The sequence below is a fragment of the Thunnus maccoyii genome, chromosome 10 (assembly GCF_910596095.1).
Source record: "Thunnus maccoyii chromosome 10, fThuMac1.1, whole genome shotgun sequence".
NCBI lineage: Eukaryota > Metazoa > Chordata > Actinopteri > Scombriformes > Scombridae > Thunnus > Thunnus maccoyii.
The window spans coordinates 3,936,652-3,962,649 of NC_056542.1; the positions used below are offsets into that span (position 1 = coordinate 3,936,652).

General features: G+C 39.7%; 1 protein-coding gene across 3 annotated transcripts in view; it reads right to left on the reverse strand.

Annotated features, from left to right (window-relative positions):
* The window catches only part of bmper (BMP binding endothelial regulator), a 39,503-nt gene extending 13,706 nt beyond the window's left edge, over positions 1-25,797 (reverse strand). Inside the window, exons 1-6 of one of the 3 annotated variants that reach the window (XM_042425163.1) lie at positions 25,459-25,797; positions 15,794-15,879; positions 4,858-4,957; positions 2,689-2,771; positions 956-1,046; positions 187-269 (exon numbers count right to left, since the gene is read on the reverse strand). In XM_042425163.1, the coding sequence (XP_042281097.1) occupies positions 187-269; positions 956-1,046; positions 2,689-2,771; positions 4,858-4,957; positions 15,794-15,879; positions 25,459-25,483 (468 nt within the window). In that variant the 5' untranslated portion in view covers positions 25,484-25,797. Of the gene's footprint in view, positions 1-186; positions 270-955; positions 1,047-2,688; positions 2,772-4,857; positions 4,958-15,793; positions 15,880-19,828; positions 20,248-24,155; positions 25,365-25,458 lie in introns of those variants that run through there. The other 2 variants (XM_042425161.1, XM_042425162.1) reach the window with 2 other exon arrangements.
* Positions 25,798-25,998: the final 201 nt, after the last annotated feature.

Below are 25,998 nucleotides of genomic sequence, written 5' to 3' on the forward strand. Positions count from 1 at the left end.
GAGGGAGGTGAGGAAAGGAGGGGAAAAAAACAAGGAAGAGGATGTTGTTCCAACCGAACGTTTGTGACTCCCAGGAGACTCCAAAACGAACTTATTTGGGAGGACAGGGTGTGTTTGTGTGTTTGTGTGTGTGTGTGTGTGTGTGTGTGTGTGTGTGTGTGTGTGTGTGTGTCTGTGTGTACTCACAGTGCAAGTACACTTGATGCAGGGTTTGCCTTCTGGACTGAACTCTTCCTTCTCTTTGTACAGACGACCCTCAAAGATACAACCTGCAGGAGGAGACGATACACACTTTATCTTCTCAGCACACCCGAGGCTCTTATCCAGGACAGGTTTAAGATGGATTAAACACGTCTGAAGCATTTTGGTTAAAAGAAAAAGAATAGATTGCTGAAAAATAAGACTTTTAAAAATAGCACTAAACCTGGTTAATGAAATGACAACATTAACAGACTAAATTCTCAAAATTTCAGAGGAAGTGAATGAGAAACATTTTTGTTTCTGTAGTTTAAAAAAATATTTGTTTTCCTACATAATTATGTATATTAGTCAATTATATTAATTTTAGGAATGTTGCCTTAAAGGTTACATAAAGGATGCTCAATGCATAAAGTCACAAACTGCTAATCAAAGGTAAGCAGTAAAATCAAGGACTTAAAACTGGCATATTTTGAACTTCCACCAGAGATCTTCAAGTTAAATAAAAAATAAAAATTGTTGCAGGTTTTTCTCTTCAGGCATCTTCTTCCAAGGTCACACAATCATTCAAAAATATTAAAAGCTGTATTTTATCTTCTTAAAAATCTACAAGCTTTCAAAGATTTCCTAAGACATTACAGGAACCGTGAAGCTGAATGTTAGTTCATCGTTTTCCAGGAAGTGAACATACGGAGCTTTTTAAATAAAAATACAAACATTCTCGTCGTGTTGAGCAGGTGTATGTGACTGTACTCACTGGGGCAGGTGGGGCAGCACTTCTTGGGATGGATTTTGGGGTTCTTGCAGTGGACGACACACTGCACTTCTGCTTCAGTGATGACACCTTCCTGTCGCAACCAGGAAGTAAATAATTTGTTCAGTTTGTACATTTTGAAAGCTTTTCTTTTGTCTGTTATTATGTTTCTCATCCTTTTCTTCCTCCACGCTTTCTCTCCTTTCATTCTTGTCTTTCTTCTTTTCTTTCTGTCTGTAAAAGTTATATTTATTGTTTTCATAATATTTGTAATGTAAATGTAATGTAAAAATACTCCATTACAAGTAAAAGTCCTGCATGAAAAATCCTCCTACAGTAAAAGTACATAAGTATTATGAGCTTGATGTAGTTAAAGTATTGCAGTAAAAGTACATAAGTATTATGAGCTTGATGTAGTTAAAGTATTGCAGTAAAAGTAGTGGTTTGGTCCCTCTGACTGATATATTATTATATATGACATCATTAGATTATTAATAGTGAAGCATCAGTGTTAGAGCAGCATGTTACTGTTGTAGCTGCTGGAGGTGGAGCTAGTTTACACTACTTTATATACAGTTAGCTAGTTTAGTCCAGTGGTTCCCAACCTAGGGGTCGGGCCCCTCCAAAGGGTCAGCAGATAAATCTGAGGGGTGGTGAGATGATTAATGGGAGAGGAAAGAAGAAAAAACAAAGTTCTGATACACAAATCTGTTTTCAGTTTTTGGACTTTTTCTCTAATCTTTGATTTTTGCTGAAATATTGGATCATTTGAACATTTATTGAAATGAAAGCATGTGAGAAGTTTAGAGGGAAAAATCACTATTTGGTGGAGCTGTTAACAACTCATAGACATGTGAAATGTGACCCCGACTACACACTGCTTTTTGTAAGACGTCAAAAGACAAAAAGGTTGGAAACCACTGGTTTCATCTTTAACAATGTGTTGTATTTTAAAAGCTTGTTATATTATCCATTGAGTCAAATCTTCATCTGAAAAGTAACTAAAGCTGTCAAATAAATGTAGTGGAGTGGAAGTATAAAGTAGCATCAATTCGAGGACAAGTATCTTAAAACTGTATTTAAATACAGTACTTCAGTTAATGTACTTAGTTACTTTCCACCACTGCATGCCAGTGTGACTTTTGCCTTGTTAAATATTTGATGCCATCTTCCCTCTAATTCATCCTCCTATCTCGTATTCATTTTCAGCCTGCCTACTTCCTTCCACTCTTCCTTTCTTTTTATCCATCGTTCCTTCTCCCATCACATCTCCTGCTTCACTGTTTCTTTCATTTCCTTTTCCTTTCTTTTCCTTCTCTTGCATCTCCCTTTCTTCCTGGGCTATTCCCTCTTTTCCTTTCCTTTTTTGTCTTTCCTTCCTTTTCCCTCCTTTGCTTCCTCATTTCTTTCCCTCCCTCTTTGTTTCTTCCTCTCACATTCCCGCTTCTTTTTTTCTGCCTCTTTGGTTTTATCTTTCCTCTCTACTTCCTTCCATCCTTCCTTCCTAACACCACTCCCTCCTCCCTCCCTGTATCTCTACCGTCCTCTCTAACAACAGCATGTTTCAGCTCTTTTCAGATCTAAGGTCAGAGGTTTCCACATGACGTCAGAGCTGAAACAACACTGTCACTTCACCTCTCATCTGCTGACAGTCAGAGCAGCCAGACGACACACACACACACACACACACACACACACACACACACACACACACACACACACACACACACACACACCTGACAGCGTCTGGTTATGCAGGGTTTGGTGGAGCTGGTCCAGGATACTGAGCTGTTATAGGAGCGTCCATCCAACATGCAACCTAAGAGAGAGAAAGACAGAGAGAGGTTTAGATTCTTAATTTCAGTTTGATGATGAAATTATGTTAACAGCAGTTCAGAAAAGAAATATTAGTCTATTTAAATTGGATTTACAGAAAACTACTTCTTGTCTTTTTTAATAACAGCCAAGTTTTCATCTTAGTTCAAATCACTAAAACATTTACAAACCTTAAGGATCGTCTCCAGATATATTTTAAAACATATAAAAATACTTTTCTTAGAATAATAATTTGTGTCTGACGTGTTTTTTCCCACAAAAAAAAGTTCAATTACCTCATTAAAATTCCTTAAAATTACATCTCCTCCTTCTCCCTCATTGCAAAATCCAGATTCTATGAATATGAACATTATTTTTTGGACACTAAATCTCTGCAGTCTGGCTGTTTGGATGTAACAGCTGCTCAGTAACTCCACACCCACCGACCCGTCCGCTCTGCACTAAATGAATAGCCTATTCATTTCATCCCCATTTACAGTAAGTGGTCTCAGATCAATGTTTAACTTTCCATACAATGATGTAACCCGATCGCAGTCATTGATCTGCTTTCCTCTGCTGTAAACCGAACCCTCTGTTAACCGTATCACCGCAGAGGAGGACGTACAGATATCCTGTTCATACACTCACAGTCCTCACATCCTCTTTCCTCTGGTTCATCTGCGTTTCTCAACAATCAATAACTGACCGAAAGCTCCAAAGTGATATCATTGAAAATGCAGCTCCAGTGTGGTAGTTTGGACTCGTAAAACTTTTGTTTTTGGGTTCCTGCTGGCTCTGGTCCTCACGCTCATTTGGTAAATGAGTATTATTTGGGACATTTTACGCCTTTATAAGAAACACACAGTAGGAGGATGACGGGAAATGAGGAGAGAGAGAGAGATGGAGAAACAATCACCATCCTCGGTGCAGGGGACGTGTTGGTTTATGGTCGATGATTTAAGCCCAACTTTGAAGATGGAGGAAAAGTCTCTCTCGAGTTCAAGAAGAGTCTTTAAACCCTGATTCTAAAGTTTTTTGTTTTTACAGTCTAAAAAGTTTTTTTTTTATGTACTTCAAGCCAAGTATAACTCAGCTCTCTCTCTCTCTCTCGCACGTATAAACCGCTTCATTTAGGCAGTTTTAAAGCAAATTGTACCCAATAAACTGATGCAAGTCTGGCTGTGAGTCTGTGTGTTTAACTGTGTGCAATGAGTTCATGAGAAGTGAGAAAACACACATATGACAGGAAGGATTGTTTTTTTTTCCAAAGTAAAGACACAGAGGGGTCCCTGAATTTCAGTCACAGCGCGGCTGAACCACACAATAGAAAACTAACACGAGTCGCCGTGGCGACGAGGGGATTTCCATATCCGACTCCAGCTCGTTCCGCCTCTCCTAACGAAGTGCCGCGTCGTAAAAAAAACGTCGAACCCGCAAAACAAAAGGACCGCACCCCTGCTGAGGTGTAGGTGTGTGTGTGTGTGTGTGTGTGTGTGTGTGTGTGTATGTGTGTGTGTGTGTGTGTGTGTGTGTTCTTATATTTCTACATGAGAACCACATGGATTCATAAAGACAAAAAAAAACAGGAGCAGTTTTTAGTGGCTCTTCGCTTTGTTTGAGGGATTTATTGATCTACTAAGTGACACATCCAGTTGTTAAAAACAAAAAGAGGCTCATAGAAGTCACGTTAAGACGTATTTATGGAACAGTTTTAGACAGATTTATAAGGAAATCTTCAATAACATTCTTGTCCTTGTTGTATTTTTTTGGTGTGGCTCCCATGATGTGATTTTTAGATTTCAGGATTTTATTGTTTAGTTTTTGTTGAGTTTGTCTTTTAACATCTTGGAAACATGTTAGAAATAAGTTTAACTTCAACTTTATTTATGTAATCCATAAATAAATGATATCATATTATCTCAGACTGTATTAAAGGCAATGGGAAAACACCACAACATAGAAATATAGACATATAAGTTTTATAAAAACACATTCTACAACAAGATATGGTCTAAAAATGTTCTTTTTCACTTCCTGTTTTGTGATGTCGGTGACATTTTGCTCAGAAGATATCAGTCTGTCTTTCGTACCTTTACACCTCTCGCAGCAGGCTCCCGTCTGTTTCACCACCAGAGCACAGTCTTCAGACACCAGCGGACATTTCTCCTGTTTACAGTCTGCCTTCCCCTCCTGCAGGAGAGATGAAGAGGAGGAAGAGGAAGGGAGAGAGTCAGTGTCATATTTACACAACCTACTGTACACTGTTGTTACACACAGATTTATACAAACAGTTTTATATACAAGAATTCAGAAAACTGTGTACATTTATTATTATTTTTATCAGTTTGGTCCATAAAAGACACAATGAAACGGCATATTTACCTGCTGGTTGTTGGGTTTAGATGTGACACAGTGAGTCACATGTAGCCTCATATAATACATCATATCATACAGACAGAAGCAGTTCATCTATGCTACAGGACTTGTGTCAATTCAGGAAGCGAATGTGTCAAAAACACCGTCTGTCAGCTGTTTGATTTGATAGAAGGAGCATTTTGCAAACAGTGATACTTTATTGGATAGATTTTATCACTAGTGTACTTTTCCATGTCTTTGCGTCGCCTCTTTAAAAAAGATGAAACCGGTGTTATTTTACCTGAATTGTATTATTATCAACAATTTCTCTAAGGAGGCTAAAACCAACAATGCGTTTATTGTACTAACAAGTATCAACCGCGTTGCCACAGCCTGTATATCTAATGTCTCGCAGCTATAAAGCTCCATTGTTGTCCGATATTAAAAACACATGAAAGAGTCATTCTAGTCTATTGAGTCACATATTCTTCAATTGCAATCAACGCTGCCAGAGCCGAGAGGAATAAACCCGACTAGTTACCACAGTTTATGAAACTACGGCAGGCCAAATTAAACACACACCATTGTACGTCTGTCCATCCTCCTCTTCTCTGTTGCTCTTCCATTTTATTCCTCCAGTTGGGGGGAAGTTTTTCCTCGTCCTAACTGAAGATAAAGGGTGTGGTATGTTGTGCAGATTGTAAAGCTCCTGGAGGCAAAATTGTGATGTGTGTTGATCACAATTAAGTAATATGTCACCCAATACAATATTGTGGCTATTTAATGTTATGTAACCTACAGTATATCAAGTAAAACTTAAGGGGAAATTATTAATAAGGCCTTGAATCAAACTTAGACGACAGTTTATGTTGAGTTTTCACCTGATACGTCACCTCAGAGCTATTAGACTTAATCACAGGTTTAAAGCTCTCAGCTTCAGTTTCTACATAAAAAGTGACTTCACAGTTTAGCTGTGAATTTTCACACCCACTCAACAATCCTCCCGTCACGTTCAGAAAACACTGCACTCCGCGTCTGTCATCACCACTAACTGCACCCTGGGACCGAACCAAATCTCCGCTTGTTTAATCCGCTCAACTTTCACACCCAGCTTTTATTGCTGATTTTATCCACATGCTGTGTGTGTGTGTGTGTGTGTGTGTGTGTGTGTGTTTCATTTTACACACTGTGAGGGTTTATAAAGTAGAGGCTGGCAGGTCCCGTGGCCCTGTGGCACTAGCGGCAGGCGGCTCTAACGAGGACAGATCAAAGGAAGGGCCAAAATAAATCGGGGTGGTTTAATATAGCAGCGGCGCTCCAACTAAAACCCCAACCACACGGAGGACAGATGATGTCATGATAGAGGGACAGAAAGGGAAAGAGGGGATAGAGGAAGTAAAATAAGCAAGCGAGAGGGAAAAGAAGAGAAAGAGGAAAGAAAATAGATATATAACTAAATCTTTTTTTTTTTTTTTGGACATTCAGCTGCACCCAGAAATCGACCAGAAACTTTTCCATATCGGGGTTCATGTCAACTTGAGCCAAAGTCGATATTCTGGAAAAATTTATCTGGCAATACAGTAGTGAAGTGGTAGGCTGAATGACTCTTTGTTTGTAGACAGTTTTAAGCATTATAATGGTAGATTGAATGAATGGTAGATGTGAGGACGCTGCTTCAGTGGATTAGTGATTCCTCCAATCAGATTCTACACTGCTCGGCTTTACCGCCCCCTCGCCTCTGTTTATAAATCTGTCCTAAAGAGGGGAAATATCCAGACCGAGGAGAGTTTGAGCTAAAGAATAGATCATGTGAAACAGGCGAGTAAAAGAGCTGGTGAACATGCATTTTTGAGTAACAGGTGCTACAGAAATCCAAGTGATCAGTCAAAATCATCCTTTTTTCTAAAGAGGAAAGTTTCTAGCCTTAAAGGACATGTTCACAATTTTTCAAGTGTGTCTTAAAACAACAGTCAGGTACCCAGATGTGTATTGAAACCTGTTTTTCTTGCTGTAATCATTCCTCTTGTTCAAACTGACCATTAGAAGATCCCTTCATAATGACCTTACAATGGAAGTGATGGGTGACAAAATCCACAGTCCTCCTTCTGTGCAAAAATGTATTTAAAAGTTTATCTGAAGCTAATATGAAGCTTCAGCGTCCAAATGAGTCAAATCAAGTAGATATCTTTCAACGTTACAGTCTTTTTAGTGCCAAAGTTCCTCTTTTTGTTACTATACGCTTGATATGACGAACTCAGACTGCTGAAGCCTCATATAAGCTGTTACTTGGAAAAAAAAAACAAGCAAATTGATGGCATCACTCTGGGCTCTGAGGAATGGAACGATCAATCGAAGAAATAATCAGCAGATTAATCGATAATGAAAATAACTGTTAGTTGCAGCAAAAACACTGAAATAGACGTTTTAAAGTTTCTGGTGGTCGAAAAAATCTCCAAGGTCATGTCTCTGTCTCTCTCTCTCTCTCTCTCTCTCTCTGTTATCCATTAGCACAAAGTGGTGTTAGTACATGTGACCCTCACCCTCCTTGTCTCGGGGGTCAGAGGTCACAACGGGTCACCACGCCTTATAAACACTCGACATACCACCGCGGCACCGAGGCTGGTCGACTGGACGGCTGTCTGTCGCTGAGGGTGACGACCCCCCCCCACCCCCCACCCCTCCCCCCCGACACACACACACACACACACACACACACACACACACACACAGTGGGATAAAGCGTTGGTATGCTAGTAAGTGTGTCTGTGTGTGTGTGTGTCAGAGAAAGAGAAAGTGTGTGTTTACATGCCGCCGTATGGAGTTTTCTGCTCTAACTTCGTTAAACTAAATACATTTGTACACTTGACAAGTCATCTTATAACCTCTTAACTCCAGGGTTTTTTTTTTAGGTATTTTACTTAAACATGAGATTGAAAACTATCCTTTCCTTACTAATCTCTTAGTTGTCAGAGTTGTAAATTGAATTTTTTTTGGGGGGGGGGCGGGTTTCCCCTGATGATGACAACATCTACGCATGAAGACTCATGATTTCAGTGACGTAAAAAAGTCCAACAGTTGAATCTCCGAACGTCACACGAGACACGAGGTTTCAGAGTGAAAGCTTGAAACACAAAGAGTTTAAAACATAATCGGATTCACTTCAATTCAATCATTTACTAACTTAATTACTGAAGGTCAACTACAATAGTTTCATTATTAAAAAAAAGACATAAATGTAACTGCTCAGCCGCTTTTTTCTGTTTTGTCTTTTTTGTTTCTTTTTTTTTTTTTTTTTGCATGAATAATGTTTGAAATTTAAATGACTAAAGTAGAGATAATAAAAGCCATCATGTGACTTTGCTTCACTTGGTTTAAATAACCAGAGACCAGAGATAAATCTTAATTGAGCTATAAAATGTTTCCAGATCCGGAAAGAAGAAAACACCTCTTAAATCTTTCCAAGTTTACTGTGAAGGACAATAATAAAAACTTCTGCAAATTGAAAAACTGTTTCATCACAACCACAGGCAGACAGAATATTTAATTGTTATCATATTTATGGGGGGAAAAAACCCCAAAAATAATAGTTTTATTGATCAATTCTGAGACCAAACTGATCATTAACAGACTGAGAGAATCTATAACGACAGTTTTTAACATTTTATCAAACATCTGATGATTTTTTCTTCCTTTAAAAATTGATTAAAGGTCCTCGTTTGTGTGACAGTTGTGCTGCTCTGCCACTAGGAGGCGACAGTGTTCATTATTTCTCCTCATCCGTTTTTTTTTTTCTTCCTCACTCTTCCTCATCATCACTCATCTTCTGCTCCTCTCTTCTTTTTCTCCTCATCCATCACTCTCTCTTCCTCTTTTTCCAGCCATTTTTCTTCTTCTGTAGCTTTTTTTTTTCTTTCCAATTTCAATTTACTGGTTGAAATACCACTACTCCTTACTCTCTCACTATCATCCTTTCATTTTACACTTATAATTAACATATTTTTCTCCTCTGTTTTTGAGTTCTTTCATCAAAACTCAAAGCCTCTCCTCCCCCTCCTCCTCTTCTCTTTCTCTGTCATGGTGAAGGACAGAGAGATCAGTCAGCGTCTGTCATCACAGGAGAGGAGCTCTCAACTTAAAGGCCCACTTAAGCCCTTGGACTCAACCCCCCCCCCCCAAACCATGCCACTGTGACCTTTCACCTTTCACCCTTCCTCCAAAACAAACAGGTCATGACCCCCCGGCAGAGAGCAGGAGCCACAGTAGCTTAGGGACGAGACGAGTGGAGAGAGAGAGAGACTAAGATGGGAACCAGTTTCCAAAAAATGTTGGGAGAGGAGAGCTCAACGTCTGCGTACGTTTACTCTAAAGCAAAGTTGTTACGTCGCCCCCTGCTGGTCGGAGTAGAAGACAAGACAAGTAAAAAATGAGTCTAAAAAGTACGTTAGCCTCTAAAAGTCCAGTTTTAAGGTTGTTAAAGGAAATTGTGTTATTGTGAAACATGAGCGTTAAATGTAACAGCTCATTAATTGATTGATATTTGCCGTGTTATGTAATAAAAATACCATAAAACAGGAGAGAATGGGGCTGTGTTGGTTATCAGGTAAACCTCTCTCGCCTCTCCTCTATTGATCAGCTTCTGTTTAAGGTGAGACACTGACAGGAAACGACCTTTTACCTTTTTATCTCAGATCGATCGCAGCTACCGAGTGCGAAACTCTTCGCCCACGACTTCCACATGTGGAATGTTTGTTTGATCGATTATATCAGGCTGCTGTGACCTCTGACCTCTGAGCTTGTAAAGTTTAGGGATGAAGGAAACGGAGGCTTGTTGTGCTGTTAAACTCGTGTTACGTCCCAGCAGGAAGAGAGCGGCAGATTACGTGTATGTTTATGAGTGAAACGTGTGTTTAAAACAACTCAAAGGACGAGTATTTAACCACAGATGACTGCATTATACTCATCTTTATTTTATTTGATTGTATTATTAACCCTCTTTGGGAAATAAAGTAAGTTGACAAGTTTGTCGCCTTTTCAGATTCCTGCATCTCTTTGTTCTCCTGCTGATCGGACTTGGTTCCCCAATTCTTCACAACTTTTTATTCAAATTATTTCCAGAATAGTTTTGCATCAACATGTCTTTCATATTTGTCATCTTGACAATGGTTAGAGTTAAATGTCTGTGTGATTTAACTTCTCTTGTATGTGACTCATCAGGGACATGTGGTCCATTAGGGGCATTGGGGCATTGCCCCTCCTGCAATTCCAATTGTGAAATACATATTTTAATGAAAGATTGTTTTTGTTATTTTTGTTTTATGTGTGTGTATAAATTTCAGTTGTTGTTCTCACATAAATCATACATAATTACGGAAATGTTCGATAACTAATTAAAAAGTGTTGCCTACAGTCTTTGTCAGTGTGCCAAAGGGTGTACTTTTATCCACCCGGCGGCGGTATGTGTGTAATATGCTCAGCTTTTCCTGATGGCCCCTGATTAGTTGACACACAAGCCAAAAATAACTGGATCTTTTACGCCTAAGAGATGTTGCCAGATTGGGCGATTTTCCGCCTAATTGCTGCTTCCTTATTAGATAACATTTACCCCCTGAAGGCAGGCAAAAATTACACGGATGGTTGTGGTGCTGTGATGATAATAGTAAAGTGAAAGCAGTTGTTAAATGGCCACCAAAAGATACCTTTTTAATCTGTTAGAAACTGCTAGCCTAGCCGCTAGCCACCAGCAGCTGGCTCCCTGCTACATGGTACGGTGTCTGCTCACGGCCAAAATACACAGAGCTCATGTTTTTTTTTTATCAGCGTGTACAGCGAAGACGTGCAGGGTCTCATTTTATTGTTCTGACTCTCATTTTATTTTGTCAAAGTTATGTTTGTCTGCTTGTCTGGTGAGTTCATGACATGCTATAAACCGGAAAATCTATTTTCCTGCTGACGAGTAATTATTATATCTGTTTAATACAAGAAGCAATTTGCAGTATCTTGTTTTTAAAAAATATGTTTTCTTAATATTGGTGTCTTGGGTTTGATTATCTGATAGAACAACTTGTTTTTCCCATCAGCACATGAACCTTCAAAGTCTCCTCTGATTGGTTCACTTACACTGTCGTCAGCAGGTTCTGTGTTTAACAACATCATAACTTTTTACTTGCTTGTAATGTCGCTGCTTTATCTCTGTGTTGCGGAGGAAAATTTTTGAAAATTATGTTCAAAGTCCTGCACTGACACAATGATTGAGTGTTAAATCTCAGGTGGAGTCATCACTCACCTGCAGTATGAAGACTATCTGGGACGTCTGGATTGCTGCTAAACATTTTCTTTTAATCAGCAAACTTTAAGTTTGAGCAGAACAAGCTGAACTATCACTCTAGCAAAAGTTGCTCTTATAAAAATATGTCTGATAATTCACCTGTCCTTACACCTAAAACAGACTCTTGTTCCCACATGATGCTGAGGAGAACAAAAAAATAACGTTGCTATTTTTGTCTTCGAAGCAGGCGAGTTGAAAAATCTGAACTACGACGAGTGACGGAGTGAAAAACTGAGCCGATCTGAGGGTGAGTGAGGGGAGGAAGAGCCGATGAGAGAGTGGAAAAAGACACGGAGATGCGCAGACAGATAGACGAGGATGATGAAGGGGCATGACGGAGATGGACAGACTCCTTCCAAGATAACAGATCGTCATGGCGACCAGTCAGTCTGTCAGCCACATCCACTCATGGCCCCATTACAGCGCTTGGCCTCACCCAGACACACACAATGGCTCCACTGTGTGTGTGTGTGTGTGTGTGTGTGTGTGTGTGAGTCTTCCAGCCCTTCCAGCCATTAGCAGGTACTCTGGACCAACTGGAGAGCCAACCACCCCCCGCCCTCTGTATGAGTGACAGTGGAGCCCTGATGGCTCCCCAAACCCATAAAGACAGTCAGCGACATGGGACTCTCGACATGAGTCCGTCTTTTGAGGGGTGACAGAAGTAAAAATGTAGGACAGAGAAATATTGGAGTTATGTGCATGTTTTCAGTTTTTACTGATTATCACTGAGAAATTCCCATTTTTACACAAAAAGACTGGTTTAACCTGATGTTAACCTGGACGTTATGTATCAAAAAGTTTCATTCCACAGCACAAGGAAACTGTTCACCAGAGTTTAGATTAAACAGAAAAAAAAGCTAATTCTGCCCATGATGCTGCAAATCAGCCAGCATTTGTAAATGCAAAGTTATAATGATAATAACAATAATAATATTATCATCAAATGATGCTTCTTGTGCAAATTATTTCTTTAAAGTTTCATTTTCATTTAGATTTCTGCATTATTGATCAGATTTTCCCCTGTTTGAAGACAGTTATTGTTAGAAATAGGGTTATGGTCAGGGTTATGGTTAGGGTTAGGGGCGTTTCTCATACTTCAACAAATAAATTACTTTTAATTAATTTTCTGAAGTGCTGATTTAAATCTTGCTTTGCACCTCACTGCTACAATGAAGCCTCTAAACATCTCTGGATTTAGTGTTCTTTAAAAGAAGAAGAAAGAATATTTAAACTTAAAATTTTAAGAGACAAATGTGCTGACCAATCAGAGCTATTATCTAACTGATATGAGTTTGTGCTACGGAGCACAAAAAAAAAGAAGAAAAAAAGCCATGTATCTGGGGTTAAAAATGTTTTCCGGAGATAAACAGGAGCCAAATTCAATAAAGATTTTGCCCTGAATGTATGTAAGTTTATGAATGTGAGTATGCAGGGTGGAGGTGGTGTGTGTGTTTGTGTGTGTGTGTGTGTGTGTGTGTGTGTGTAGTGGGGGTTAAAGTAGAGATGAAAGGCTGGCCATTGCCTGCTGATGACTGATAGCATTCAGCAGGGCTTTGGCTGATGTCTGCCTGATAACACAGAGGACGGATCAGTCAGCCTGCAGGCCGAGGGGAGCCTTAGAGCAGCCAATCAGGAGCCAAAGGAACCTTTCAATCAGGAGCTATGGTTCAGATATAGAAAGTTCAAAAGTACTTGTCATGAACACCAGATGTATATGTTTTATGTAAGGTAAGGGGACAAAGAGCCCCATTATAAGAAAATAATGGACGAGGAGGAAGCAAATAACGGCCGTGATATTCCTTCACCAGTTCCATTATTTTCTTATATGCGTTTTAGCTCATATATCAACAAGTGAATATTGGATGATTATACAAAACCCTGGATGACATTCAATGAAAACACTTTTTTTTTACATGAAAAAGTTTTTAACATTCTTGTTTTCTGCAATAAGTGCCCATGAAAACTATGAAATGGTTCATGCAGGTCTGTTAGACGTACTACACACCCATCTGACCCGACCTCCGCACCCTTATTTCCCACTTCACTACATAAAGGGGACACTAATTCCTGCATTAGCACTGGACGTAAATGGTGAGGTGCAGAATCATCCAACGGCCGATGTCAGAATCGGGAGACTGCATCCTGTGATCTTTGTAACTTTCCGAAACAAACAATACGACAATCATGCCAACTCCACTCAGCGATTGGCCAGGCGTTTAGAGGTGAGGAAGTAGGCACTGTTTCACTCTTGATGTCTGTTTTCTCTTTTTTCAGGTTTCACACATTCATATCCGTCACTTTTTATGTGAACAACCAAGTGCAACACTGTGAATGTCTCTGAGGACAGACTGTACAAAATGTGTGTTGTTATCCCCATTTGTACGCTTCATCCTGACAAGGCAACAAAGGCACACAACTGACACAGAAATCCTTTACAGAGAGACCGGGGAGGCACTCTCAATATGTCATACAACCAATAGTTTGTTTCAAGCATACTGAACCTTTGAAGTAACATTTTGGGAAGTACGTTTATTCACTTTCTTGCTGAGAGTGACATGAGAAGATTGATATCACTTTCATATCAGCCAAAGGGGTCTCCACTGGCCGCCTGGCAACCTTACAGTGACAACAAGACTCCAGGAAGTCAATGCATCCCGCCAAGAAAAGGTCCGGCTAAAACCACAACATGCTGCTTTAAACGCTTAGATCTTTGTATGGATTAACCAAACTAGATATAATGTAATAACACACACACACACACACATAAGCCCCTTTTATGCAGTGATCCTGCAATATTGCTGTAAAGAAGACCCATCATTATGCCGGCTTTGCTTTTTTACATTGAACCAAACAAAGTTGGCATAATGCCGTACCCATGTGTGATTTTAGATAGCACGCCGGCGTTCCAGAATCAGAGGTGTGAAGTTTAACACAACAGCATCACCATATCGGCTTTCCCTTTTACGCAGATGTCGATCCAGAAATGTGACTGCCTCCACTGCCTGCTTAATGGCGGAACAGCAATGCGCCACCATTCTGTGTTTGTACCTTTTACATAGAATGGCGAGGCAGAATAACAGTGCAACATTCCCACTTTGAACAGGCTGTGTAAAAGGGAACATGCAGCCCTCAAGTTCACACCCGTGTGCTTCCTGGAGTGTAAACTCTGGTCATGTGACGCCCTCTTTTAAAAACCTCTCTTTCACCAATGTCGAGGCAGTGACACGGAAAAGCCTTGTTGGTCCATTCTCATCCCCTAAAACAAAGACCTCCACAGCTGTAAGGGGGGGGAGGGAGGAGGGTCAGGGGTCAAAGAGCACATGTTCCAGGAAAGAGTCGTCCCCTAACGTTTTGTAGACTGGATTTAACAGCCGGGTCGAGCCAAGACAGCATGACGACAGGCATGTCTGTTAAAACAAACAATCCTCACTTCATGTTTCACTGCAAGTTTGTTGTAAATCCTCAGAAAACAGTAAAGAGTTGGCGTTACAAAGTGCTTTCCTGAACTTGCAAATCACTTACCATCCTGACTTCATGTGCCACTTAATGTTTTCTGCATGCATCTAAAAAAAATCCAAAATTGCGGAAAGGATTTATGTTTATTAAGAATGACTATTTGTATGAAAAATTGTGAGTTTTGCTAGTAATTCTTGAGGAATTGATTTATAATTTTGTGTGTTGGCTTTAATGTCCTGTTGAAAGGATGACAATTTTGTTTCTCTTCTGTATATATGTGACTGTTAATCCTATGAGATGAGCTGGTTTGGTTGTTGTGTTTATGTGGTTACAGTGTGTATGTATGACTGTATGTGTGGTGGGAACCAGGAAGAATAGCCAGTGCTTATGCTGGTGCTAATGGGGTTGTATCGTATTGACACTTGATATTGAAGCACAATGTCTACTTAATGTTTTGCTGAAAAACTTTTTGTAAATACATTAACAAAACTGCTCACAGAAGTGATTTAATTCCAAAATTTTGCCTTCAATCAAGCGATCCACACTTCTCGTCTCACCAGACATTCCTGTGTTTTTTTTCCACAAAACCCGCAAAAAACTTGCATTACAAAGTCCTGTCCTAGTCTTACAAATCTTTCACAACCTACCGATAAGAAACATCACACAAAGCTCAATAATCAGCTTTACAAATATCACTATCAGTGCTTAAAGAGGTCATTTTATCCTATCAACCTGAGGCAGCATATTACACGTCAAGGTGCTGAGAACAAACAGGGCGGGCGGTGAGTCAATTCAACTTGGCCGATAACTTAACATCACGAGACAAACGCCTGACTCTGCAACATATTTGAAGGAGAGGTGAAGAAAGAGAAGGTAGTCGTTCTTACCAGACAGACGCAGGTGATGCAGGGGTTGTCGGTGATGTTGGGGATGTGGAGGACCTCTCCTTCATTCTCACAGCTGGCCTCTGTGCCTGTGAAGGGCCAAAGGAAGGTGACAAAGGTAAGACGAAGGCTGAAAAACGGGTCTGGACTTTTGACTTTGCACTCCTGACCTATAAACACCCGTCAGGATCACATGACATCATACAGGCTCGCATTGAATAAACTAAAGTGACTCATGAGAACGGGATCCGCCAAGGTTACTTAACTTCTCGTTTATTTGTTTTGTATTAACCCCATTTAGAAGCAACTGAATAGGAACTGTGTGTGTGTGTATCACCCATCGTTCAACTATTACATTCAACATGAAAAATGAAAAAATGGGAAAGCAATTCCTTTTCATAGGCACCATAAATGGAGATTGGGTGTGTTTTCCTACTTCTTTCTTTGTGAAGTCATCTTATTTTATGATTTAGATAAATAAAACTAACCTGACACGCCAGATGGTTTGTTACACAAACTGGAAACTGTTCGGCAAAGGGCAGGCACTATCAAAAAAATACTTGGCAGGTGATTGGATGAAACATCTGTCCATCATTGTCTATCACTGTCTAGATTCACGAGATTGCACAAGAATCCTAATAGGATTCTTGCTATTAGGATAATGCTGATTGGTCTGAACCACCGGTGGTTTGGACACAAGCGCATAACTTGAAGTTTGACATGATTGATGGATTCTTGCATGATCTCGTGAACCCAGCTGCATCGCAAGGTAAAAGTAAAACCTAAACCAGAGAATAACACTTAATGGTACTTCTGCTTTTCTATTTTATCGATCTCTGTGGTTTGTGGGCACTCACACTGCAAAAAAACGATCATACATATTGACGAGTGGTCAAGTACATTATTCAACAAAAATTTCAGATTTTCTTGGGCATTACACACATTGTGTTAATGTAATTGTATTTTTTAAGGGTTTTAAGAGTTTAGATAGTTGTTTTGTATGCTTTAGATTGTTGTATAGAATAACTGTTTGATTTGTCTAATATGTACTGCAGCTTCATAAACAACTTGATGTCAGTATAACGCTCTTATTTTCCTAAAGCTAATTGAATCTTTGATTATAGATGAGTTAAGTAATCTAGCGTTTCATAAAACATCAATTTTTATTCTATATGTAACACCCAATATCTTACATTCAATCTGTTTTTCTTTCCCAAAAAAACATTTTGGCAAACATCCCTCAAATTTGGCTAATAATTAATTGCAATAAAGACTTATACAAGCTCAAATTCAGTTTTTAGTTATGAGATATGTTACAGCAGAACAATATACTTGTCTAAGGTGACCAATTATTAATAATGCCAATAAATAAAAACATCTAAAAAACAAACAACCTTAAGGTCACGTATACATAAAATGCAGCCTACAAAACATGCATTGCTTTATATTATCGCAAAAAATTAGCTGGTATATCTGTAAAAAGCCAATAACAGCCGATAACCTGTTGATATATCTGTCAGATCATGCTGGCTTTAAACGCACCCTGAAATTTCTGCTTCTGTTCAGGTAAAAGCAGTGACATTTAAACTGAGGTCTTAAACACGTGAGTCAGTCAGTTTGTTACGAGTGCAAATGTAATCCGAACCAACTACCGGAAACGACCTCAAACACAAGGGTTTATGGGTAGAAGGAGACAGATGTCAACATCTCAGCAGAGCGAGCAGTTTCTCAGGCTCGGAGAAAGAAAGAAACTCCAGAATGATGCTCAGCTGTTTGTTCATGTGTCAGATTTGTTTTGACTCTCTTAAAATGAAAACTTCCTTCCCAGTAGGAACCTATTGTCATGAACCGGGGTCAACTGGAAGTGAAGGTAAATCCCCACCCCTGACCGCTCTGTATCAAACTACTTCCTGTTTCTAGTCAAGTCTCCTTCAACTGATCCTATCTCTCTGGGGAAAATAATTATTACTATTCGCACACAAAGCACCTCAAGAATTGGTTCTGACATTATGAAATTTCATGAAACACACGTAATTTTTATGAATTGAGAACGTTTCCTCTTCATCTTGTATTTCCATCCAGATTTGCTTGTTTTTCTATCCCAAAATGTTTATTTTCATCTGTCTAAAACCCTAATTCGTCCATTTTCCGCTCCATTTCATCTTCTGCAATGATGCAGTTTCTCCATCTCGTTCCAAAAGCTATAAAACTTCTTACACCACAAGCACGAAGAAGAACGAGAAGCACGAAACACCCCGACACTTCAACACATTATGTAAACATAAAATGAAAGACTAAGACATTTTTTGTTTTGTTATCAGTAAACTGTGGCCTCTGACCATCTGAACTCGCTTACTGTTTGGTTTGTTGTAATGTTGATGACTCAGGAATTAATGGGCAGGCCTGTCAAGCTATTCATACATCCATGACTTCTAACTATATTGAAGCAAAGTGTAAATAAAACCACACTGATTAAACGGTGTGTTTATGTTCTCTAACATAAGTTTCAGTTTTTTAGCATGTCCAGCTAACTAGCTTACCACCTTGGCGCCTACAGTTAGTTACTTAAGTAAAGGTGTCAATAAAGCAATGTTAAAATACTCCATTGCAAGTAAAAGTCCTGCATAAAAAATCTTACTGAGGTAAAAGTACATAAGTATTATCAGCAAAATGTAGTTGAAGAAGTGCAGTAAAAGTAGTGGTTTGGTCCCTCTGGCTGATATATTATTATATATGACATCATTAGATTATTAATACTGAAGCATCAGTGTTAGAGCAGCATGTTACTGTTGTAGCTGCTGGAGGTGGAGCTAGTTTCAACTACTTTATATACAGTTAGCTATTCTCCCGATACAAGAAAATCAGAGATTTCCCCGCCTACTGATTGCAAAGTAGTTGCATTTACAACAAGCAAATCCGCTGTGTTGTATTTCTCCTTTGCGTGGAAGCTGGTCCTAGATGCTATCAGGCTAACGTTAGCAGCTCTGTCCTGCTCCATATATTTGGTGAATGAACAAAATAGCAGTTAGTCTTCATTATAAAAGCTTTTTCTATTGTAACGTTAAATGTGCAGTATGTAGGATTTAGTGGCATCTAGTGGTGAGGCTGCAGATTGCAACCAACTGAATACCCCTCTTCTCCCCTTCCACGTGTGTAGGAGAACCTACGATGGGTTGCAAAACTCTCGGAAAACGTGAAAAGCCCTCTCTAGATCAAGTGTTTGTTGCGTCCGTTCTGGGCTACTGTAGAAACATGGCGGTGCAACATGGCGGGCTCTGTGGAAGAGGACTTGCTCCCTATGTAGATATAAAGGGGTCGTTCTAAGGTATTGAAAACATAACAATTCTTGTTTTTAGGTGATTATACACTAACTAAAATATACGTATGAATCTTATATTCCATTTCTGCGAAGTCTGTTCTGCTAGATGCCACTAAATTCTACACACTAAGAGTGAAAACATGGACAAGTAAGCTAAGCAGCCCTTAGCTAACAGGGTTATGTTTGAACAAAATAATAGTCTGATTTACATTTCTTCCTTTTAACACTTATAATAACTACCACTACTCAACATTACAAAGTGTTAGCTTTTATTTAAGACACATTTACAAAATTCCTGCTTTAAAACAAGTCAGCTGGAAACATCAAAAAGCTTTAAACCAACTAAGGGAGTTGACGTTAGCTTAATTAGCGAGCTAGCTAAAGCTTGCCTCAATTCATTTCAACTGGTAAGACTGATAGTTTAAAAGGCTGCTTTTTTAATTTTAATGTATTTTATTGGTTTTATTACATTTTTATCTTTTTTGTGTGAATTATTCTCTGATTATTGTTACTGCTTACATTTGCTCTGCCTTATTATCAGCTTGTTAGTCATAAAGCACTTTGAATTGCATGAACCCGTACCAAAGAAGCTAAACATATAAAGTTTGATCGATTGATTGCAGTATCCAACATAACCATAATAATGGTCCGACGGCCTTTTAAACACAGTCTTTCCCGCCCTAGCGTCATTCATCCATCATACTCATTGTCGTACTTACCGGTACTTGAAAAAAATTGTCCACGAAAGAAACATACAAGTCTACGAGAAGGAAGAGGAGCTCGGAGTGAACAAGACATTACGTTCTTTCTCTCACTGTTCTATCTTAACGAGTACATTTCTGCAGATCTCTCAGCATTGTCTCAGTTCTGGAGTTTATTATCAGGGTCGTCTATACTTGCTGAAATGTTATTATCATAAATTCTGTTCTCTATGTGCTCTATACTCTCTGGCTTTACTCAGAAGATGGAGAAACCTACATTTATACACCATTCATTTACTGATATGTGCCCACTTTTATAATTAGCATATTTGTGTAATATATCAACATTACATAATCAATAACTAAAGGAAAACAACCAAATCTAAAGGAAAATTCTCACTGTTGTATGTATTATGTATACAATGAATAAATCACCAAAATTATTGAAAAAAAAAAAAAGAGTTATTTTCATTTTTTTTGGCTGTTGGACCCGTGAAAATAAACAAGGGACCAATAAAACTCTGATCTACTGGCCAAGTGGGCCAATGGGGAAAAATGTTCTGTTGGACTCTGGATTGATTTTGTTTACCACAGCGTGAAGTCAGGAAGCAGTGGAGCGATAAATCAGCTACCGTTATCTCTGTAAACTGCATATGTGCTGTGTGAGAATGGAAAGCGTAGCATAGTAACATCAGCTGATGTCTATTTGAAGCGCCGAAAGTCCGACTGTCACCTACTTAAAAGATCTTAACAAAGTTTGTATCGGAGCTTTATGGAACTAGACTAAACTTAGACTCTACTTTACAACAATAGATCCTTGTAGCAGCGAGTCTGTGTTTGTCTCTCTGGGCTCAGCTGAAAAAAAACAAAAAAAAACAGCTTGTGGATTTGGGCAGAGCAGACAAACTCCGCCGACTCCACCACCACCACTGTAAAATTTACAACCTTCGAGCGTAATTAAACTGGCAGGGCTGTAAGTGGTGGTGGTGGGGGGGGGGGGGGGGGGGGGGTGGGTGAGGGTGGGGAAGGAGAGTGTAGGAGGTGGGGTGAGGTCTCTGAGGCCTCATCCTCAGTCTGACAAAATACCTAATTTACTGTTATGGTCCTGGTTTTAGTTTAGTTCAGTTTCTAAACATGTTCTTGTCATTTTATTTCTTATCTACATCACTGTTGTTTCTTTTTTTATCTATCTATCTATCTATCTGTCTAAAAAGAACACAGAAATCCTGCAACTATTACGAGCTGAAAGTTAAAAGCAGTTAAAGGCGATGATGATGCAGATGAAGTCTTGGAGTTCAAGGACAACAGCAAACATGTGACCTCTGTTTAGTTAGAGGTCAGTGTCTGTTGGCATTTTTTGACTTAAGTTAGAACATTTTTAACCCTAAAACATTTTAAGATTCTGTTGGATGATGTTTTATATCATGAATGCTCCTGTTTTTCTTAATGTGTCTGTTTTATCCCTGTCTAATTGTACTTATATTACTGAGATCGTTGGTTTTACACTTTTGTTACACCATCTATCTATCTATCTTTATCTTTATCTATGTGAGAGTTCACCGGGTTTGGCTCTGATCGGACTGATACGTGAGACACCTGAGGCACTGTGGATTTCTAAATTGGGCACTTTAAACCCGAGCAGGTTAAATGAGGGATTAGAATCCATTGAATCCATTTTTCCGTTCTTCAAAGAAGAAGAAGGTCAGTTTGCACGATTTTCAAAAGGTTTCATCAACAGTACTTGTCAACCTGAAAACCACCTCTGCAAATAACAACAATTAGACATTTAGTTAAAAGATAGGAATGTTTAGAAATGTAGTTATTCATAAATATTAATAGATGGAAGATATTTGAGCAGCATGTGTGTTTTTTGAAAAATATTTTTGTAAAAATTAGGGTTGAAAGTGTAGATTTGCAGCTTTTTAGTGACAAATGGAGATTAGAAGAGAAAGAAAATGAGATTCTTTTGGAAAAGTCGGTTGTAACATTTATATTTGTCTCCAATTTGTAGAAATCTATTTCAAAAAGAAGTTGGTAATACTGTTTTGTACATTCATTATAGTAAGATCTATGTATATATAAGTCACATGACATGAATGGACTGTAGCTTATATAAGGGAACCGGAAATAAACTCAGATACCATCCTGATGAAGGCGAGACAGCTGAAAACATTTGGTGAATAAAGAAAAGTGTCCTGGAAGAGAGTTTAGATTCAATTTAGATGAAAGTAGCTGAATTTGCAAACGTCAGAGTCTAACGAATCTCTTATGAAGCACAAACATGTTATCTGGGAGCCAAAATGCAAGTTTTAGTTCTTTGAAGGTTGATTTTTGATCTCAGTTCTATAAATATAGCTTTTAAAAAAAAAACCTTCATAGATTTGATAAGACATCAGAGGGTTTCAGATTTGATTAGCAGCTTTGATAAAGCGCCATTCAACCAGCCAGACTCTAGTGGAGAGAAGAAGATGAGGATGACATGCAACAAGTGTCCTGGAGTAACACACACGATCCTGAAGCCAACAGGATGACCTCTGTACCCGCCGCTCCACCTGCTGCAGTGACACATTCAACTGTTGGGACTATAAGACCTCAAACAGCCCAGAACCCTCCGCTCTGTGGTCGAGCAGACAATAGACAGATGATACAGTGCATATTTGGGATGCCAGGTGGAGGAATCTGATCTGCTGGGATCAGAGTGTTGCGGCTTCCTCAGCTGATACAGAGTTGGTTCTCAGAGGTTCTCCACACTGTTTCATGTCAAACAGATACACATGTTTGTCCACAGAGACCCATCTGGTACAGGTTTGATCCCCAGAATTCCCATCTGATTCCCATCTTTCTGTGTTTGCTCCAGGACAGTAGATACCAGCAAAGACAGAGGGGGAAACCCTTAACATGAGAAATTATTCTTATCAGCGCTGGAAGCGGATGTGCATAAAGCCATTTATGACTTTTTCCCCCATGTCATGTGGAGGTTCATATTAATGTTTACAGCTGAAGAGAAAGTGAAACCTCTGTTCCCAATCAGCTTTATCATAGATTTTCTCCTTTTGCTAATGAAATTATCATGAAATTCAACCACTGTCGTCATGGAAACCCGCCCTGTAGCCACCGAAACCAAATAAATAACCATAATCAAATGTATGTAATCTAATGCCCTTTCCTCAAAGTGCCAGAGGAGGCAGGTTAAGTCAGTAAAAGCAGGTCAGCCGCAGAAGTCTCGTCCCTCACGCTGCTGTTTACCCAGAGATAAGACGCATGTGGGCCGGCTGTGCTGAGCCCGGCTTGCGCACTACACCACAACCACCTTTCTCTCTCTCTCTCTCTCTCTCTCTCTCTCTCTCTCTCTCTCTCTCTCTCTCTCTCTCTCTCTCTCTCTCTCTCTCTCTCTCTCTCTCTCCCTCCCCGTTTCAACTATTCTCACTTCTCAAAGGCGCTGCGGGGCAAACAAACGATATGCTATGATGCAATGCGGCTGTCAGGCGGCTTTGAAGCAGGGGGAGAAGGCCGGGGAGAGAGAGAGAGAGAGGCAGGAGAGGCCTCTCAGGAGAAACTGTTAAATTAGAGCTGATTAAAAGTGATTTACAGTTAACAGCCCGCTTCTAACTTTTTTTTAAAAAGCGGGTTAATTATAACCTCTAGTGGCACAAACAACAATTTGAGTAAAGATCATAATTTTACGCAGACTTTACCCCTTAAAATCAAATCCTTGCACGATTTTTAAAGGTTTCATCTATAATACTTGGCAGCCCGGAAACTATTTCTGCATATAAGAAGCGTGCCAGAGTTGATCCTCTATAGTCTGGAAGAAACGGACCAATTCCCTGCATGGAGATACATACACTGTCTACACTTGTATGGATGTTTTTTTTTAATATCCAACGGTGGAATGTCATCTGAACTCCCAAATTCAAGATTGAGGAGAGTTTCTGCAAGGAAATCCACCAAAAACTCAAATATATTAATGTCTCCACTTGCAGAAACATTTTAATCATATTTACTGTGAGGTAAAAGCATAAATTAAGAGTGTCGGTGATGCAAAATATAAGAGGAAAATTGTAAAAGAAAACGCATGAGTGTTTTCCCACATTTTGAACATGCGCCAAACTGGAGGTTATCGATCATTTGTGACGAACCTTTTACTTCACCACCTCATTACTGCTGCTCAGATATATTAGAAGTGGTGTGACTTTGATATGGTGCGCTCCCCAGGCGGAGTAAAGACAGACTGGGAGAGCGAGGAGACGCGGCAGACTAAATAACCGGGCGTTTGGGTAGATTTTTACGCACGGTGGGTGTTATGATGTGTTATTATGAAGCCATATAATCCTTTTAATCCTACCTGTAATTAGCGGAGAGGAGGACCGGGGCGTTTGGAGCAGCAACAAAAAGCAGAAGAGAAGCCTACAGGTGGACCAGGAGGGAGGGTTCAAGCAGCAGAGCAACATCCTCGACTTCGCTCCCGGTGGGGAGAAGATATCAAAGAGTTTTGGTGAAAAACGTCAGAACCAATAAATAAAAAATCAATCCAAAGGAAAAACGAAGATAAAGTGAAAGAGATCCACGTTCAGCGTTGCTCCTGCTACTTTCTGCTCTTTATTCCAGCCCGGAGATTTTTTAAAAAAAAAAAGAAGAAGAAGAAGAAGAAGAAGAAGACGTCCTCAGTTTGTTCGTTTGCGCTGAAATGCAAAGCGACAATCAGTGAGACGCGCGGAGATTACAGCGACATTAAAATGACAAAGACGCGCCGACGGACAGGAGACAGCGGGGCTGCTCATGTCGCGTGAGCAGAAAACAAGAGTCCGTAGAGGAATTTAAAAAAAAAATAAAAATAAAAATAAAACATTTAGAAAGAAAATCTGAATGAAAATCCCCGCGCGCGTGTTGTGAGGATCCTGAGAGGAGCGGAGGACAGTCAGAAGAGTCCAAAACCAAAAGTGCCTGAGGTGATCTGAGCGCAGATAAAAATACACAGCTGATTTATAACAGCTGGAGAGATTTAAAACGGATCTGACTTCCTGTCGACAAGTCAGTCAGTGAAGTTTTTTTTTCCAGGGAGAAGGCTCTTCTCAATCTGCGCTCCCGAATCCAAAAGTCCGTTTGGCACATGGATGCTCGATGCAGACTGTCCAGGAGGAGTGGACTGCACTCTCTCTCTCTCTCTCTCTAACCCTCTAACTCTCTCTCTCTCTCTTTGAGCAGTGTAAAGAGCCGACCTTCCTCTCCTCCTCCTCCTCTGGTATTAAAGCGGACCTCTGGTGTCGGAGCGCACCACGGAGCCAGAAAGTCCTGCCTCCTCTGTTAAACCCGGGACCTCCTCCTGCCTCCAGACCTTTTCCAAAACCTCCTTCCAGACCCTCTCCGGTCCTCTCCTCCGGCAGATCTCCTGCAGACTTCTTCAGGCCCTCCTCCTCCTCCTCCTCCTCCTCCTCTTCCTCCTCCAGACCTCCACTTGTTATTTTAAGTTTTTTAATCATCACAGTGTCTCTGCTCTTCTCTGCTCCTGTCTGCCTGTACCTTTGTGAACTATAAAGCTCCGCGTGCGTGTGTGCGCGTGTGTCTCTGTGTGTGTGTGTGAGAGAGAGAGAGAGGGAGGGAGAGAGAGAGAGAGAGAGAGAGAGAGAGAGAGAGAGAGAGAGACCAACCTCCTGCTTTGGGATCCAGTTTCATTACCAACAAGCCAGGGGAGCCAAATGTACTTCATGTCTCTGTGCTGTAATTTTAAGTGTTTTAGAGGAAGAAGAAAAATATTAAAAGAAGGAGGCCTGAAGTCAAGTGCACCACGTGCTTCTCCTGCAGTCTGATTCCTGCAAAAGCAGAAACAGAAGTAAAACTTTAACATACATTTATATAATTTATAATTAACAAAAAGTCCCAGAGTCGAACAAATATGCAAATCTTGCACAAAATCTAAAAAACTTCCTTCTCTTCAAGAGCTCATTCAAACTCTGCTGAGTTTAACTGTTACTGGTAGGAGAATATAGAAGTGACTGTCATAAAGAAAGACAAATGTTTTTATGTAAAACATTTTCTTTTTTTTTAATTTTAGATCCTGCACAGATTTTTGTTCCCTTTCTTAATGATTCTTAGTATTTCTTGCTTTATTTGGAAACAAGTTTGCACTGTTTAACATTCCTTCTCATGCGTACAAAAGTGACGAAAGTATGCAGGTATTGCTTCATACT